This window comes from Pan troglodytes, chromosome 18 (genome assembly GCF_028858775.2).
Source record: "Pan troglodytes isolate AG18354 chromosome 18, NHGRI_mPanTro3-v2.0_pri, whole genome shotgun sequence".
Lineage (NCBI taxonomy): Eukaryota > Metazoa > Chordata > Mammalia > Primates > Hominidae > Pan > Pan troglodytes.
In genome coordinates this window covers 4,185,189-4,203,060 of record NC_072416.2, presented here as the reverse complement: position 1 = coordinate 4,203,060, position 17,872 = coordinate 4,185,189, and the positions used below count along the sequence as shown (strand labels likewise).

The 17,872-nt window shown below is 54.3% G+C and overlaps 1 protein-coding gene and 1 long non-coding RNA gene across 2 annotated transcripts; one reads left to right on the top strand and one right to left on the bottom strand.

Moving 5' to 3' along the window:
- Positions 1 to 1,734: 1,734 nt before the first annotated feature.
- Positions 1,735 to 13,273, bottom strand: LOC134808724 (uncharacterized). The gene is made up of 2 exons (XR_010152211.1): positions 12,134 to 13,273; positions 1,735 to 3,081 (listed from the first exon to the last, which is right to left on the bottom strand). It is a non-coding gene; the product is annotated as an uncharacterized LOC134808724 (long non-coding RNA).
- A 3-nt stretch (positions 13,274 to 13,276) lies between these two features.
- IGFALS (insulin like growth factor binding protein acid labile subunit) lies at positions 13,277 to 16,854 on the top strand. Its single transcript, XM_016929175.4, has 2 exons — positions 13,277 to 13,640; positions 14,879 to 16,854. The coding sequence occupies exons 1-2, from the start codon at positions 13,625 to 13,627 to the stop codon at positions 16,678 to 16,680; spliced, it is 1,818 nt and encodes a 605-aa protein (XP_016784664.1). The 5' UTR covers positions 13,277 to 13,624; the 3' UTR covers positions 16,681 to 16,854.
- Positions 16,855 to 17,872: the final 1,018 nt, after the last annotated feature.

Below are 17,872 nucleotides of genomic sequence, written 5' to 3'. Positions count from 1 at the left end.
AGTAGAGATGGGGTTTCGCCACGTTGGCCAGGCTGGTCTTGAACTCCTGGCCTCACGTGATCCACCCACCTCTGCCTCCCAAAGTGCTGGGATTACAGGTGGAAGGCACTGCACCTGGCCCTGATGTCTGATCTGAATGGTAGGGGTGGTGGGGCAGGCAGTAGTTGTGGGAGTTGACAGTGCTTAGAGGGAAATTTATAGCTTTAACCACCTATGTAATAAAAGGGGGTCTCAAATAAAAAATGTTGGGATGGGTACAGTGGCTCATGCCTGTAATCCCAGCACTTTGAGAGACTGAGGTGGGCAGATCATGAGGTCAGGAGATTGAGACCATCCTGGCTAACATGGTGAATCCCTGTCTCTATTAAAAATACAAAAAATTAGCCAGGCGTGAACTTGGGAGGTGGAGCTTGCAGTAAGCCGAGATCATGCCACTGCACTCCAGCCTGGGCAACGAACAAGACTCTTGTCTCAAAAAAAAAAAAAAAAAAAAAAATTGTCTTTGACCAGGTGCAGTGGCTCATGCCTGTAATCCCAGCACTTTGGGAGGCCAAGGTGGGCAAATCACATGAGGTCAGGAGTTTGAGACCAGCCTGGTCAACATGGAGAAACCTGATCTCTACTAAAAATACAAAAATTAGCTGGGCGTGGTGGCATGTGCCTGCAGTCCCAGCTACTCGGGAAGCTGAGGCACGAGAATCGCTTGAACATGGGAAGCAGAGGTTGCAGTGAGCCAAGATCATGCCATTGCACTCCAGCCTGAGTGACAGAGTGAGACTTTGTCTCAAAAAAGAAAAAAAGTACAATTCTACCTTAAATTAGAAAGAAGAACAAATGAAATCTAAAGAAAGATTAGAGAGGAACTTAGTAAACTAGAAAGCAGGAAAACCAAAAGTTAGTTCCTTGAAAAGATCAACAAAATTGGCAAACTCTTAGCTAGACTGACTACCAAAAGCATGAAAGAGGGGACATCACTACCAATCCTACAGAAATGAACAGGACTTGGCCGGGCAGAGTGGCTCACGCCTGTAATCCCAGCACTTTGGAAGGCTGAGGCAGGTGGATCATGAGGTCAGGAGATCCAGACTCATCCTGGCTAACATGGTGAAACCCCGTCTCTACTAAAACTACAAAAAATTAGCCGGGCATGGTGGTGGGCGCCTGTAGTCCCAGCTACTTGGGAGGCTGAGGCAGGATAATGGCGTGAACCTGGGAGGTGGAGCTTGCAGTGAGCCGCGATCGCACCACTGCACTCCAGCCTGGGCAAAACAGCAAGACTCCGTCTCAAAAAAAAAAAAAAAAGAAAAAAGAAGAAAAATTAATGAACAGGACTTGGAATACTAGGAAAACTCTGTACCAACAAATTAGGTGAAACTGACAAACTCCCAGAGGGACAAAAATCACTTAAATTGGCTCAGAAATCTGAGAAATTTAATAGAAAATCTGAATAGACCTATAACAAGAAATTATAGTAATGAAAAGTCCTGAGTCTTCCTACGGAAAGCCTGTGCCCACGTGGCTGCCACTGTGTACTGTCAATAACACCAACCATTCACAATCTTCAGAATGTGGAGGATGAGACACGCCCATCTGAGTCTAAGAGGCTAAAGGCAGCAAAAGGCATCATGATCCCCGCCCCCACCCCACAGAACAATGTCCATCATGAACACAGACATAAAGATCTTTAACAAAATATTAGCAACCGAAACTCCTCAACATCATACACCACGACCAGGTGGGTGTATCACAGCAAAGTGAGGTTGCTTAAACATCTACAAAGCACTTAACGTCATAAGCCACATTAACAGAAAAACAGATGCCTGTAATCCCAGCACTTTGGGAGGCTGAGGTGGATGGATTGCTTGAGCCCAGGAGTTCAAGACTAGCCTGGGCAATATAGCGAAACCCTGTCTCTACCAAAATAAACAAACAAACAAAAAAAACAAAAATTAGCCAGGCATGGATGGGAGTGCATGCTTATGGTCTTAGCTACTCACAAGGCTGAAACCAGAGGATCATTTGCGCCCAGGAGGCACAAGTTCAATGAGCTGAGATTGTGCCACTGCACTCTAGCCTGGGAAACACAGCCAGAGCCTGTTTCCAAAAAAAAAAAAAAAAAAAAAAAAAAAAAGCACCCACAAGATCCATCTCAATCAATGCAGAAAAGCACAGGACAAAAGTCCCACACCTGTTCCTGATAAAGAATCTCACAACCCAGGAACAGAAGGGGAAGTCCCCAGCTGGAAAAGGCCATCTGTGTTAGGTTCCAATTGCTGCTGGGATACGTCACCGCCACCTCAGTGATTTAAAACAACACAAGTTTAGGCCAGGTATGGCTCACACCTGTCATCCCAACACTTTGGGATGCTGAGGCGGGTGAATCACTTGAGGTCAGGAGTTCACGACAAGCCTGGCCAACATGGCGAAACCCCATCTCTACTAAAAATACAAAAATTAGCCAGGTGTGGTGGCACATGCCTGTAATCCCAGCTACTTGGGAGGCTGAGACCAGAGAAGTGCTTGAACCCAGGAGGTGGAGGTTGCAGTGACCCAAGATCGTGCCACTGCACTCCAGCCTGGGTAACAGAGCAATACTCCATCTCAAAAAAAAAAAAAAACCCAAAAACTAAAACCCAAGTGTACCTTGCGGTTTGGAGGTCGGTAGTTTGACATGGGTCTCGTGGGACTAAAAGGAAGGTGTGGGCAGGGTTGCGTTCCCTGCAGAGGCCCTGGGGGAGGCTCTGTATCCCCATCCTTTCCACAGGCACCCTTGGCTCGTGGCCCTTCCTGCCATCTTCAAAGCCAGCAACAGCAGGTCGAGTCCTCCGTGCCTCAAGGCAACTCCTCCTCTGCTTTTAAGGACCGCGCAATTCCCCAGGTTCACCTGGAAAAGCCATGCTACTCCATTTTGGGGAACTGACCTGAAATTGGCACCTCCTCTTGTTGGTGTGGCCTCACATCATCCCAGGGCCCAGGGGTTAGAATGTGGCCATCTTTGCGGTAAGCACTATTCTGCCTCCCATAGCATCCGTGAGAAACACAGGTGGCAGCGTAATTCATGGTGGGTGACGATGGTTCCCTCTAAAGGCAGGAACAAGGCATTTAATAAGATGCTAAATATGTATATATATATATAGGAAAGGGAAAGGTAAAAGTGTCTGTTCATAGCACGAGGATCCTCTACATAGCAAGGCCTACAGGACACATACCACCGGAACAAGGAAGTTCAGCTGGGCCCCGGGACCCAGAGTTAACAGATTCATCCCCTTTCTATAGACTACGAACAATCCAAACAAAACTAAGATGCCATTCACTAGCATGGAAACTGGAACGCACACTTAGGAACCACCTTGGTGAAGGAAACTGAAGATTTATACACAGAAAACACAAGACATTGCTGAGAGAAATGGAAAGACAGCCCACGTTCATTGGGTAGGAGACTCCTATTAAGATTTCCGTCTCCCCAGATGGGCCCATAGATCCCATGCAGTCCCTATTAAGATCCCAGCAGGGGCCAGACACGGTGGCTCACACCTGTAATCCCAGCACTTCGGGAGGCCGAGGAGGGCGGATCACAAGGTCAGGAGATCGAGATCATCCTGGCTAACACGGTGAAACCACAGCTCTACTAAAAATTAAAAAATAAAAAAATTAAAAAAGCCGGGTGTGGTGGTGGGTGCCTGTAATCCCAGCTACTCCAGAGGCTGAGGCAGGAGAACAGTGTGAACCCGGGAGGCAGAGCTTGCAGTGAACCAAGATTGCGCCACTGCATTCCAGCCTGGGCAACAGAGCAAGACTCTGTCTCCAAAAAAAAAAAAAAAAAAAAAAAGATCCCAGCAGGTATTTTGGAGAAAGTGACAAGCAGACAAGCAGATTCTAAATTTATATGGAAATACAAGAATCTAGACAAGCCACAACAGGTTTGAAACAGGATGAGTTGGAGGGCTCAGGCTGCCTGATTTCAAAACTCACTATAAAGTGTGAGTGGCAGGCCAGGCATGGTGGCTCATACCTGTAATCCCAGCACTTTGGGAGGCCGAGGCGGGCAGATCACAAGGACAGGAGTTCAAAACCAGCCTGGGCAATATGCTGAAATCCCGTCTCTACTAAAAGTACAAAAATTAGCCAGGTGTGGTGGCGGGTGTCTGTAGTCCCAGCTACTCAGGAGGCTGAAGCAGAAGAACTGCTTGAACCCAAAAGGCGAAGGTTGCAGTGAGCTGAGATCATGCCACTGCACTTCAGCCTGGGTGACAGAGTGAGACTCTGTCTCAAAAAAAAAAAAAAAAAAAAAAGTGTGGGCCGGGCACAGTGGCTCACACTCTGCAATCCCAGTACTTTGGGAGGCCAAGGTGGGTGGATCACCTGAGGTCAGGAGTTTGAGACCAGCCTGGCCAACATGCTGAAATCCTGTCTCTACTAAAAATAAAAAATTTAGCCGGGTGTGGTGGTGCATGCCTGTAATCCCAGCTAATCGGGAGGCTGAGGCAGGAGAATCGCTTGAACCAGGAGGTGGAGGTTGCAGAGAGCTGAGATTGTGCCACTGCACTCCAGCCTGGGCCACAAGAGCGAGACTCCATCTCAAAAATAAAGTTTGACAGTGGTGCAAGGAAGGGCATGAAGATCAGTGGGTCGGAGTCTAGAATAAATCCTTGTATTCGAGGCCATCTGATTTTTCAACAAAGATGCCAAGACATTTCAGTTGGGAAAAGGAGAGTCTAACACATGGTGTTGGGACAATTAGGTATCTGTGGAAGAAGTGACTCGAGACCCTTCCTCATATCCTCATAAACTAACTCAAAACGGATCACAGACCTAAATGCAATAGCTGAAGCCATCAGACTTTCAGAAGCAGCTGCAGGAGAACATCTCTGTCATCTTGGGTTAGGCAAAGAGTTGTTATAGGAAAGAAAAAATCAGTTGGAACTTGTCACAGTGAAAAACTTTTGTACTTTAAAAAGACAACTGTTTTTTTTTTCTTTTTGAGATGAGGCTTTGCCCCGTTACCCAGGCTGGAGTGTAGTGGCATGACTGTGGCTCACTGCAGCCTCAAGCAATCCTCCAGATCCAGCCTCAGCCTCCCGAGTAGCTGGGACCACAGGTGCATACCACCATGTGTGGCTAATTTTTGTATTTTTTTGTAGAGATGGGGTCTTGCTATGTTGCCTAGGCCAGTCTTGAAATCTTGGGCTTAAGCAACCCTCCAGCCTCAGCCTCCCAAAGTGCTGGGATTATAGATGTGAGCCACTACACTGGGCCAAAAGACAGCTTTTTTAAAAAAAATAGAGAAGCTACAGGCTGGGAAAAATATTTGCCAGTCTTTTTTTTTCCTCCTTGTTGATCCATCACTAAGAGTTATAAGTAATATACAAAGTCTTACAACTCAAGAACATACCCAATTAAAAATGGGTAACCAGCAGCTTTGTACATGTTAAAAAAATAAAAACGAAAAGGGTGACTTAGATTATGTCACCAAAGACTGACATAAGAATGGCCAATAAACACATGAAGAGGTTTGACATCACTAGTTAACAGAAAAACATGAGTTAGAATAGCTTACAGGAACATACCAAATGCTGGTGAGAATGTGGGACAACTGCAACTTGCATACTTTGTAAAACAGTATACTCGACTGGGTGTGGGGGCTCACACCTGTAATCCCAGCACTCTGGGAGGCCAAGGTGGGCAGATCACCTGAGGTCAGGAGTTCGAGAGCAGCCTGGCCAACATGGTGAAACTCCATCTCCACTAAAAATAAAACAATTAGCTGGGCATGATGGTGGGTGCCCGTAATCCCAGCTACTCAGGAGGCTGAGGCAAGAGAATCCCTTGAACCCAGGAGGTGGAGGTTGCAGTGAGCCGAGATTGTGCCACTGCACTCCAGCCTGGGCGATAAGAGTGAGATTCTGTCTAAAAAAAAAAAAGTATGGGGGCCGGGCGCGGTGGCTCACGCCTGTAATCCCAGCACTTTGGGAGGCTGAGGCAGATGGATCACGAGGTCAGGAGATCGAGACCATCCTGGCTAACACGGTGAAACCCCGTCTCTACTAAAAATACAAAAAATTAGCCAGGCGTGGTGGTGGGTGCCTGTAGTCCCAGCTACTCAGGAGGCTGAGGGTGGAGAATGGCATGAACCCAGGAGGCAGAGCTTGCAGTGAGCCAAGATCACGCCACTGCACTTCAGCCTGGGGGACAGAGCAAGACTCTGTCTCAAAAAAACAAAAAAAAAATTATGCCCACACTGGAAAACAGTTTTTTAAAGGAGATACAACACTATGAACCAGCAACTCCACTCCTAAGACTGTACCCAAGAAAAATGAAACCTGTGTCCAAAGACTTGCACACAAATAGAGTAGCGTTTTTCACAGTAACCCCGAATGGAAACAGTCCAAGCCTCCAGCAACTAAGGAGGCGCCATGAACAAATGTGGCCACAGAGCGGAGCATCGTTCAGCTGCAAAGCACGAAGCATTACTCCGTGTCACGGCATGGATGAGCCTCCAAAACACCGCATCCAGGGAAGAAACCAGATGCAGAGTGTACAGCTCATGTGGGAAAGGCGGAGGGCAGTGCTGGCTGCACAACACGCATTTCCTGTCACCGACTTGCACACTTAACAGTGAGAGAATTTTATGCTCTATAAATTATAAATCAATAAAACTGTTTTAGAAACAGAATCATAGAGTAAAGGGAACACATTACTTCATACTTAGTTATCTCAGCCTGTCTAGAAAACAATTCCAACCCTGACAGACAGCAAATGAAATTGAGGAGAGAAAATGATAATGCATAATAGTATAAAAGCAACAATCATATATAAAAAGAACCTAAAAAAAATACATGTAAGAGCACAACATAGAAAATCTACAAAAACACAAGAGACGCAAGTCCTAGGTAAAGGAGGAAATACTGCATGTCCCCAGGTGGGAAGGCTCAGTACAGGAAGACGTCACAGACTGCAGGGCTACTCAGAATTTGGTTTTGTTTTAGAGACTCAACAGCTGCTTCCAAGGTTTATATGGAAACGCGAAGGACTGGGAAGAGCCAAGACGCTCTTAAACAATGAGGCCCTACTCTACCAGATGTGAGAATTTCCTGAAAATAACAGGGAGACCCCTTCTCTACAAAAAAAATAAAAATTAGCTGAGCATGGTGGCACACAGCACACCTGTGAGTCCCAGCTACTTGGGAGGCTGAGGCGGGAGGATCACCTGAGCCTGGGAGGTTGAGGCTGCAGTGAGCCAAGATGGCGCCACTGCACTCCAGCCTGGGAAACAGAGCAAGACAGTGTCTCCAAAAAGAAAGAAAGAAAAAAAACTCCAGCTTACCAAAAAGCCACCACTGTGCAGAGAGCATGGCAGTGGACAGACAAAGGGGGCCAAGAATCCAGAAAGGGGCCCAGGCTTAGATGGGCTTGGTTTATGATGGGCAGTGACACCCCTTCCACTAAACGGCACAGAGGCTGATGGTAACCCCCACACGGGAACAGTTAACCCTGAGCCCGGCCTCTCCCTCTTAGGAGGCCGATTAGAAGGGAAAACAGGACAGTGTTGGCACAAAATAGTACTTGAAACCATAAAAATAAAATAGAGGACATTAAGAATTTTGCCGTTTTCCCATCTATATTAGTTCATTCTCACATTGCTATAAACAACTGCCTGAGAGTGGGTAATTTATAAAGAAAAGAGGTTTAATTGACTTGCAGTTCCACAAGGCTGGCGAGGCCTCAGGAAACTTACAATCATGGTGGGTAAGGAAGCAAACGTGCTTCTTCACATGGCAGCAGGAGAGAGAAATCAGTGCCCAGTGAAGGGGGAAGCCTCTTATAAAACCATCAGATCTCATGAGAACTCACTTTGAAGAGAACAGGATGGCAGGAACCACGCCCATGATTCGGCCATCTCCACTGGGTCCCGTGCACAACATGTGGGGATTATGGGAACTACAATTCAAGATAAGATTTGGGTGGGGACACAGCCAAACCATATCATTACACCTCTGGCCCCTCCTAAACTGCATGTCCTCACAATTCAAAACACAATCATGCCCTTCCAGCCATCCCCCAAAGTCTTAACTCATTCCAGCATTAACCCAAAAGTCCAAGTCCAGAGTCTCATCTGAGACAAGGCAAGTCCCTTCTGCCTATAAGCCTGTAAAATCAAAAGCCAAGTGAGTTACTTCCTAGATACAGTGGGGGTACAGGCATTGGGTAAATACACCTATTCCAAATGGGAGAAATTGGCCAAAACAAAGGGGCTACAGGCCCCAGGCAAATCTGAAATCCAACAGGGCAGTCAAATCTTAAAGCTCCAAAATGATCTCCTTTGACTCCATGTCTCACATCCAGATCACACTGATGCAAGAGCTGGGTTCCCAAGGCCTTGGGCAGCTCTACCCCTGTGGCTTTGCAGGGTACAGCCCCCCTCCCAGCTGCTTTTACAGGCTTGTGTCAAGTGTCTGTGGCTTTTCCAGGTGCATGGTGCAAGCTGTTGTCGGTGGATCTACCATTCTGGGGTCTGGAGGATGGTGGCCCTTTTCTCACAGCTCCACTAGGCAGTGCCCTAGTAGGGACTCTGTGGAGGGATCCAACCCCACATTTCCCTTCCATATTGCCCTAGCAGAGGTTCCCTGTGAAGACTCTGCCCCTGCAGCACACTTCTGCCTGGACATCCAGTTGTTCCTATACATCCTCTGAAATCCAGGCAGAGGTTCCTAAACCTGAATTTTTAATTAATTAATTTATTTATTTATTTTTGAGATGGCGTCTTGCTCTGTCACCCAGGCTGGAGTGCAGTGGCATGATCTTGGCTCACTGCAACTTCTGCCTCCCAGGTTCAAGTGATTCTCCCACCTCAGCCTCCCAGGTAGCTGGGACTAGAGGCGTGCACCACCATGCTTGGCTAATTTTTGTATTTTTAGTAGGGACAGGGTTTCACCATGTTGGCCAGGCTGGTCTCAAACTCCTGACCTCAGGTGATCCACTTGCCTCGGCCTCCCAAAGTGTTGGGATTACAGGCGTGAGCCATTGCACCCAGCTCCCAAACCTTAATTCTTGACTTCTGGGCACCTGCAGGCCCAATACCACATGGAAACTGCCAAGGCTTGGGGCTTGCACCCTCTGAAGCAACAGTCTGAGCTGTACCTTGGCTCCTTTAGCCATGGCTGGGAGGCAGGGCACCCGAGACTACACAAAGCAGCAAGGCCCTGGGCCTGGTCCACTAAACCATTTTTTCCTCCTAGGCCTCGGGGCCGGTGATGGGAGGGGCTGCCCTGAAGACCTCTGACATGCCCTGGAGACATTTTCCCCACTGTCTTGGTGATTAACATTTGGCTCCTTGTTATGCAAATTTCTGCAGCCAGCTTAAATTTCTCCTCAGAAAATGGGCTTTTCTTTTTTATGGCATCATCACGCTGCAAATTTTTCAGTCTTTTATGGTTGGCTTCCCTTTTAAACATAAGTTCCAATTCCAAACCATATCTTTGTGAATACATAAAAGTGAATGCTTTTAACAGCATCCAGGTCACCTTTTGAACACTTTGCTGCTTAGAAATTTCTTTCACTGGCTGGGCGCAGTGGCTCACGCCTGTAATCCCAGCACTTTGGGAGGCCAAGGTGGGCAGATCACAAGGTCAGGAGATCAAGACCCTCCTGACCAACATGGTGAGACCCTGTCTCTACTAAAAATACAAAAATTAGCTGGGTGTGACAGCTTGCTTCTGTAGTTCCAGCTATTCAGGAGGCTGAGACAGGAGAATCGCTTGAACATGGGAGGCAGCGGTTGCAGTGAGCCAAGATTGCGCCACTGCACTCCAGCCTGGGTGACAAAGTGAGACTCCGTCTCAGAAAAAAAAAAAAAAAAAAAATTTATTTCACTAGATGCCCTAAATCATCTCTCACAAGTTCAAAGTTCCACAAATCTCTAGAGCAGGGGCAACATGCCACCAGTCTCTGCTAAAACATAGCCAGAGTCACCTTTATTCCAGTTTCCTACAAGTTCCTCTTCTCCGAGACCACCTCAGCCTGGACTTTGTTGGCCATATCACTATCAGGATTTTGGTCAAAGGTATTCAGCAAGTCTAGGAAGCCTAGGAAGTGCCAAACTTTCCCACATCTTCCTGTCCTTTTCTGAGCCCTCCAAACGGTTCCAACCTCCGCCTGCTACCCAGTTCCCAAGTCACTTCCACATTTTTGGGTATCTTTACAGCAGTGTCCCCCTGTAATAATAATTATTACAGTAATAATTTACTGTATTAGTCTTTTCTCATGCTGCTGATAAAGACATACCTGAGACTAGGTAATTTATAAAGGAAAGAGGTTTAATGGACTCACAGTTCCACATGGCTGGGGAGGCCTCACAATCATGGCAGAAGGCAGAGGGTCTTACACGGCGGCAGGCAAGAGAGCGTCTGCAGGGGAACTCCCATTTATAAAACCATCAGGTCTCAGCCAGGTGCAGTGGCTCACGCCTGTAATCCCAGCACTTTGGGAGGCTGAGGCGGGTGGATCATGAGGTCAGGAGATCGAGACCAGCCTGGTTAACACGGTGAAACCCCATCTCTACTAAAAATACAAAAAATTAGCTGGGCGTAGTGGTGGGCACCTGTAGTCCCAGCTATTTGGGAGGCTGAGGCAGGAGAATGGCGTGAACCTGGGAGGTGGAGCTTGCCGTGAGCCGAGATTGTGCCACTGCACTCCAGCCTGGGTGACAGAGCGAGACTCCATCTCAAAAAACACACAAACAAAAAACAAAAACAACCATCAGGTCTCATGAGACTTACTCACTACCACAACAGTATGGGGAAAACTGCCCCCATGATTGAGTTGTTTCCACCTGTCCCTGCCCTTGACACATGGGAATTATTACAATTCAAGGTGAGATTTGGGTGGGGATGTGAGGCCAAACCAAATCATCTTTGTTGTTGTTATCTGAGGAATCAAGCTCAACATTGAAGGGATATCATCTTCATTAAAATTAAGAACTCTCGCCAGCCCGGTGGCTCACACTTGTAATCCCAGAGCTTTGGGAGGCCAAGGCAGGCAAATCACCTGAGGTCGGGAGTTTGAGACCAGCCTGACTAACAGGGAGAAACCCTGTCTCTACTAAAAATACAAAACATTAGCCAGGCGTGGTGGCTCATGCCTGTAATCCCAGCTACTTGGGAGGCTGAGGCAGAAGACTCGCTTGAACGTGGGAGGTGGAGGTTGCAGTGAGCGGAGATCACGCCACTGGACTCCAGCCCTGGTGACGAGTGAGACTCCATCTCAAAAAATAAATAAATAAAATAAAATAAAAATTAGCCAGGTGTGGTGGTTCATGCCTATAATCCCAGCTACTTGGGAGGCTGAGGCAGGAGAACTGCTTGAACCCAGGAGGCAGAGGTTGCAGTGAGCTGAGATCGCACCATTACACTCCAGCCTGGGCAACGAGCAAAACTCCATCTCAAAAAAAAAAAAAAAAAAAAAAAAAAATCTCACCAGAATCCTAACGAGGACGGAAAGGCCACACACCTGAGTGTGCGTGCTGAATGCTTTTGTTTTTTCTTGTATCTTGCAAATCAGAAATCAGCCAGCTAACTAGAAAATCGGCAAGAGACCGAAACCAGCAGTGGCTGAGGCCAGATGACCCTGTGGCTGTGTGCCGGACAAGATGCTCGGTCTCCCGGGTGATGGCCACCGTCCACTCGCCACTGGCCTGAGTGTAGACAGGTATGCACCCACAGGATGCAGAGCCACAGGGCTCGGTGGCATTGCTGGAAACAGTGAGAAGGACAAGGACAGATGTATTCCAGGATGTGACCTAGACATGGCCTCACCTCCCTCGGGTACTGTCCTACAGAAAGCCAGGCCCTGTGCGGCCTGAAGACAGGCAGAATGCGGCTCATGGAGGAGCCTGGGAGGCCACCGGCCTTGAGCCGGGAGAGGCCACGGGGAGTGGGGCCACTGGGGGTGGCGGCAGTGATGGGGGCCTCTGGAACTCAATGGGCTGAATGTGTGTGTAGGCCTCTGCGTTACCACAGGAATCAAAGAGGCCTAGAGCCCCCTTAAGCGGCTGCCGCAACCCTGGTGAGGCTCTGCCCACCCGCGACACCCGGCCCCTCCCAAAGGAAGAGAACAGGGACAGATTCTCCCTTCCCACCTGGAATGTGCGGGGCTCCCAGGTGGGGTGCGCGGCCTGACAGAGGCTGGGGCCCCCACGGGGACCTCTCCTGAGAGGCCGCCGCCCAGGTCTGCTGGCCTCAGGCCCCAGGCCCCTGCTGAGTCTGCGTTTTCTGCTGAGTAAACGGATCGTGGGTCTTTCTGGGTGTGGACTTTCTCCCCGTGGATCTATAATTTCTCAGAAGAGGAGCCGAGACGCCACCTGGAAAATGATCAATTCTTGATAAAGGGAAGACGATGACACTGGGCCGGCGGCTTCCCACAGCTCTGCACGGGGCCTGCCAGGTGAGGCCGGAGCTGAGGATGGGGTAGGGCCCTGGAAAGCTGCGGTCTCCCTGAGCCCCAGCTGTGCCCCCGCCTGCACCCCTTCCGGCTGCTTCCCTGCACACTTTCCCACTGCCGAGGGACTGGTGGGCAGGCCCCACTGACAGCCAGGGGAGGGGCCTGCAGGGACCTGGAGGGGAGGGGCTGCACCTGCTCAGGCCCTGGGGGAGAGAGCGACTGGCTGGGAAGTGGTTTGAGCAGGTGGAGGGGAACCAGGGGCCTCTGGAGGCAGGTGGAGACGGAGCCCAGGGGTGGCCTCGGACATGGCTGGGCACACATTCCTGTGGCCTCTCTGCACACAAGCGGTGACTGTGGGGCGGCCAGGCCCTCACCAGAGCCTTGGGGGACAGCAAGGGGCAGGTGAGGCTTGTCTGAGGCACAAGACCTGGCTCCCATGGCCAGGCCACCCCCACACACTCCCCGAGGATGGCGCAGGGCAAAAGCAAACAGGCGCCTGCAGCCCTGCCAGGCATTCCTAGAAGAGGCTGGGGGCGGGGCAGTGGCCAGACACCAGCGCCCCTGGGGTCACGGGAGAGGCAGGGTGAGCTTGGGCCCTGGACAGCACCGTGGGCCTGAAGCCCAGACGGCAGCTCCCACCCAGGCTGTAGGGAACCCCCGGGAGGGCGGGTGGATGGCTGGGTGGGGCACGGGGAAGGGGCGGCAGCCCCTTAGCCCCACACGGCTGGCTGCTCAGGCCAGGGGTGGGCTCAAGACCCCAGGAGCTGCCCGAGGAGCCCCCTGCCCGCAACAGGACCTGGTAAAACCCTGGGCTCCCCAAACCTGCCTCGAGCCCCAGCCCCTCCCAGGCTGCTGCAAGGGGTCCCCACCCCAACCTGGCTGCCCAGCCCTCCCCAGTCAGCCCTGCAGGGGGCCCGGGCACTGGCCGTCAGCCCCCAGGGCCGCATTACGGCTACCTCGGGCCCCGACGGAAGCTCCCTCACCCCCTGCACTGTCTGCACCCCAGGGCTCCGGGCTGATGCCGGCCGCCCGGCACGAGGGGGTTAACAGAGCCAGGGCCAGCTGGGTTGGGCCAGCCAGGTGACAGGCGCGGGCTGCCCCGCAGTGGGGAAATCCAGAGGGCAGGGGTGGCCGGCGCAGCAGACGTACCCTCCCTCGCTGCCTGCCTGCGGCCTGCCCTGCATGCAGGATGGCCCTGAGGAAAGGTGAGGCCCCCGAGTGCCCTGCCACCCACTCTAGGGGTGGCCAGTCTGTGACCCTGAGCCCGCTGGGGAGAGGCCGGGGTGGCCCCCAGGGAAGCTCTGGGGGGCTCAGCTCTGGGGGTCTGCGGGGGACTCTGGGGAGCCCACAGTCGGAAATGCGGCTGCTGGGGTTGGCAGGGGGACACAGCTGTGCCTGGCACCAGAGGGGTCTCTGTCCCGTCCTCCACCCTAAGGGCGCTGGCGGCGGCACAGGGGAGGAGGGCCAGGTGCAGGCCGGACCCTTCAGCTCCCAGCACAGTGGCGGGAAGTGCCCAGCACAGCCCGCGTCGTGGGCCCGGCCCAGGCAGGAGACATTGGCTCACACCCCATTGTCTCTGTGGGGTGACCCCTTGCAGCTTCGGCCACCCCCAAGCCTGAGCTGAGCTCCAGAGCTGGCTCAGGCCACTCCCAACCCATGGTGACAGAAGGGCAGTCGGGGGGACCCCACCTCGCCCCTGCCACCATCCCAGCGATTCCACACTCTCTGAGGATGGGGGGGCCATACAGTAGAGGTTTTGGGTCATTGCTGCTTGGGAGGCTGCTGGCTGGGTCTGTGGGGCCTGTGGCCCCTTGTCCTGAAAGGCAATGTGAGCTTTGGTGGCCGACGGTCCAGGGTTCCTACCTGTCCCCCGACGGCGGTGCCCCGGTCCCCTCCCACAGCACCCGACCAAGGCCTGGATGCAGGCAGGTGAGACCCCGCTGGGGGGGCCTAACTGGGGCAGGAGGTGCCCAGCTCCCTGTCCAGCCTCTGAGGGCAGTGAGCGAGTGCCCACCAAGACCTGCTCCAGAATATTCTGAAAATGGCCGGACCTTGGCCAATGGCTCAGTTCCCTCCCCTTCCTCTAGGCCAACGTGGCAGACTGGCCTGGCTCAAGCGCCTGCCTTGGGGGTGCGGCTGCCACATGGCCAGACAGCCCGAGACCCAGCCTGGCCGAGCCCACGTGGCCTGCGCACAGCTGGAGAGCCAAGCCCTCAGCGTCTGTGCAGCAGGGCAGGGCGGCCACTCCTCTGTCCCATGGGGTGGGAAGCGCAGTGTCAGCTTTTGAGCCGGAGGACCTGTAGGGCTCACCGGCTTCTTCGCATCTCAGCGGGTGACCTCGAGCCTCAGTTCACACCTGAGCGCCGCTTCCGGCTGTGCTGGTATCAGGCTCACTCGGGCAAAGCCCTCCTCGGGCCGCCTCCCCAAGCCTCTCCCCCCACAGGCGGCCTGGCCCTGGCGCTGCTGCTGCTGTCCTGGGTGGCACTGGGCCCCCGCAGCCTGGAGGGAGCAGACCCCGGAACGCCGGGGGAAGCCGAGGGCCCAGCGTGCCCGGCCGCCTGTGTCTGCAGCTACGATGACGACGCGGATGAGCTCAGCGTCTTCTGCAGCTCCAGGAACCTCACGCGCCTGCCTGACGGAGTCCCGGGCGGCACCCAAGCCCTGTGGCTGGACGGCAACAACCTCTCGTCCATCCCCCCGGCAGCCTTCCAGAACCTCTCCAGCCTGGGCTTCCTCAACCTGCAGGGCGGCCAGCTGGGCAGCCTGGAGCCACAGGCGCTGCTGGGCCTAGAGAACCTGTGCCACCTGCACCTGGAGCGGAACCAGCTGCGCAGCCTGGCACTAGGCACGTTTGCGCACACGCCCACGCTGGCCTCGCTCGGCCTCAGCAACAACCGTCTGAGCAGGCTGGAGGACGGGCTCTTCGAGGGCCTCGGCAGCCTCTGGGACCTCAACCTCGGCTGGAACAGCCTGGCGGTGCTCCCGGATGCGGCGTTCCGCGGCCTGGGCAGCCTGCGCGAGCTGGTGCTGGCGGGCAACAGGCTGGCCTACCTGCAGCCCGCGCTCTTCAGCGGCCTGGCCGAGCTCCGGGAGCTGGACCTGAGCAGGAACGCGCTGCGGGCCATCAAGGCAAACGTGTTTGTGCAGCTGCCCCGGCTCCAGAAACTCTACCTGGACCGCAACCTCATCGCTGCCGTGGCCCCGGGCGCCTTCCTGGGCCTGAAGGCGCTGCGATGGCTGGACCTGTCCCACAACCGCGTGGCTGGCCTCCTGGAGGACACGTTCCCCGGTCTGCTGGGCCTGCGTGTGCTGCGGCTGTCCCACAACGCCATCGCCAGCCTGCGGCCCCGCACCTTCAAGGACCTGCACTTCCTGGAGGAGCTGCAGCTGGGCCACAACCGCATCCGGCAGCTGGCTGAGCGCAGCTTTGAGGGCCTGGGGCAGCTTGAGGTGCTCACGCTAGACCACAACCAGCTCCAGGAGGTCAAGGCGGGCGCTTTCCTCGGCCTCACCAACGTGGCGGTCATGAACCTCTCTGGGAACTGTCTCCGGAACCTTCCGGAGCAGGTGTTCCGGGGCCTGGGCAAGCTGCACAGCCTGCACCTGGAGGGCAGCTGCCTGGGACGCATCCGCCCGCACACCTTCACCGGCCTCTCGGGGCTCCGCCGACTCTTCCTCAAGGACAACGGCCTCGTGGGCATTGAGGAGCAGAGCCTGTGGGGGCTGGCGGAGCTGCTGGAGCTCGACCTGACCTCCAACCAGCTCACGCACCTGCCCCACCGCCTCTTCCAGGGCCTGGGCAAGCTGGAGTACCTGCTGCTCTCCCGCAACCGCCTGGCAGAGCTGCCGGCGGACGCCCTGGGCCCCCTGCAGCGGGCCTTCTGGCTGGACATCTCGCACAACCGCCTGGAGGCATTGCCCAACAGCCTCTTGGCGCCACTGGGGCGGCTGCGCTACCTCAGCCTCAGGAACAACTCACTGCGGACCTTCACGCCGCAGCCCCCGGGCCTGGAGCGCCTGTGGCTGGAGGGTAACCCCTGGGACTGTGGCTGCCCTCTCAAGGCGCTGCGGGACTTCGCCCTGCAGAACCCCAGTGCCGTGCCCCGCTTTGTCCAGGCCATCTGTGAGGGGGACGATTGCCAGCCGCCCGCGTACACCTACAACAACATCACCTGTGCCAGCCCGCCCGAGGTCGTGGGGCTCGACCTGCGGGACCTCAGCGAGGCCCACTTTGCTCCCTGCTGACCAGGTCCCCGGACTGAGGCCCCCACCTGGCTCACCTTGTGCCGGGGACAGGTCCTCAGTGTCCTCAGGGGCCTGCCCTGTGCACTTGCTGGAAGACGCAAGGGCCTGATGGGGTGGAAGGCATGGCGGCCCCCCCAGCTGTCATCAATTAAAGGCAAAGGCAATCGAATCTAACAGGCACAGTGCGTGACTGCGAACGTGAAACCAGGGAGGGGGCTGGGCGCTCGGCGCACAGCTGTGGTCTCAGAGCTTTGGGAGGCCGAGGTGGGCGGATCGCTTGAGCCCAGGAGTTCGAGAGACCGTCCTGGGCAACGCAAGAGAGACCCCATCTCGACAAAAAATAAAAAAAATTAGCATAGCATGGTGGCCCATGCCTGTGGTCCTAGGGAGGCCGAGGCAGGAGGACTGCTGGAGCCTGGGAGGTAGAGGCTGCCGTGAGCCAAGACTGCACCACTGCACTCCAGCCTGGGCGGCAGAGCAACACCCTGTCTCAAAAAAACCCACCTGGCTCAGGGGAGGGGAGGATGGTGTTGCCTGGGTACGCCTTGGTCTCCTCACCTCTCCCCTCCCCGGCTTGGCCACGCCCAGGGCCCCCGCCTGGATCCTGCCCCGCCACCGCCCTGGCCGACTGCCCCACACCCATGTGTCTTCCTGGTCCCCGTGGCTGCCCCTCGGGGCAGCCCCAGAACATCCTCCAGGAATGATGGCACCAACTCGAATCCCCAGGAGCTCTGCGTCTCACCCCTCCTCTTCGAGGCATCACCCTGAGGACCAGGCAGTGTCCCCGAGGGGTGTGGTCCAGGCAGCCAGGGCGCGGCTGAGGTGGGGTGAGGAGGGAGCGCGGGGCGGGCCGTCCGCCTTGCGTGGGAAGCCGCACCCCCTGTAGATGACGCGGGCGTTTGTCTCTGCCCCCCTGAGGCACCGGCATCGTCAGCCCAGGTGCGCCTGGTGCCCTCTCACCCACCCAGAGGCCGCCCGGGTTGGTTCCCGGCCCCCACCTCCAGGGTCCTCCTCTGCTGAAGGCTGAGCTCTTCCTTTGGGAAAAATGGCGCGTTCTGCTTTCTGGAACGGCTTTCCTTTCGGGTCTCACTGGGAAGAGGTGCAGGGGACCCCTGGGATTGGAGCTCCCTTCTCAACCTGACTTCTGGTCTCTGTCCCGGGAGGGGCTCCGTAGTGTCCCAGGGAGGACATT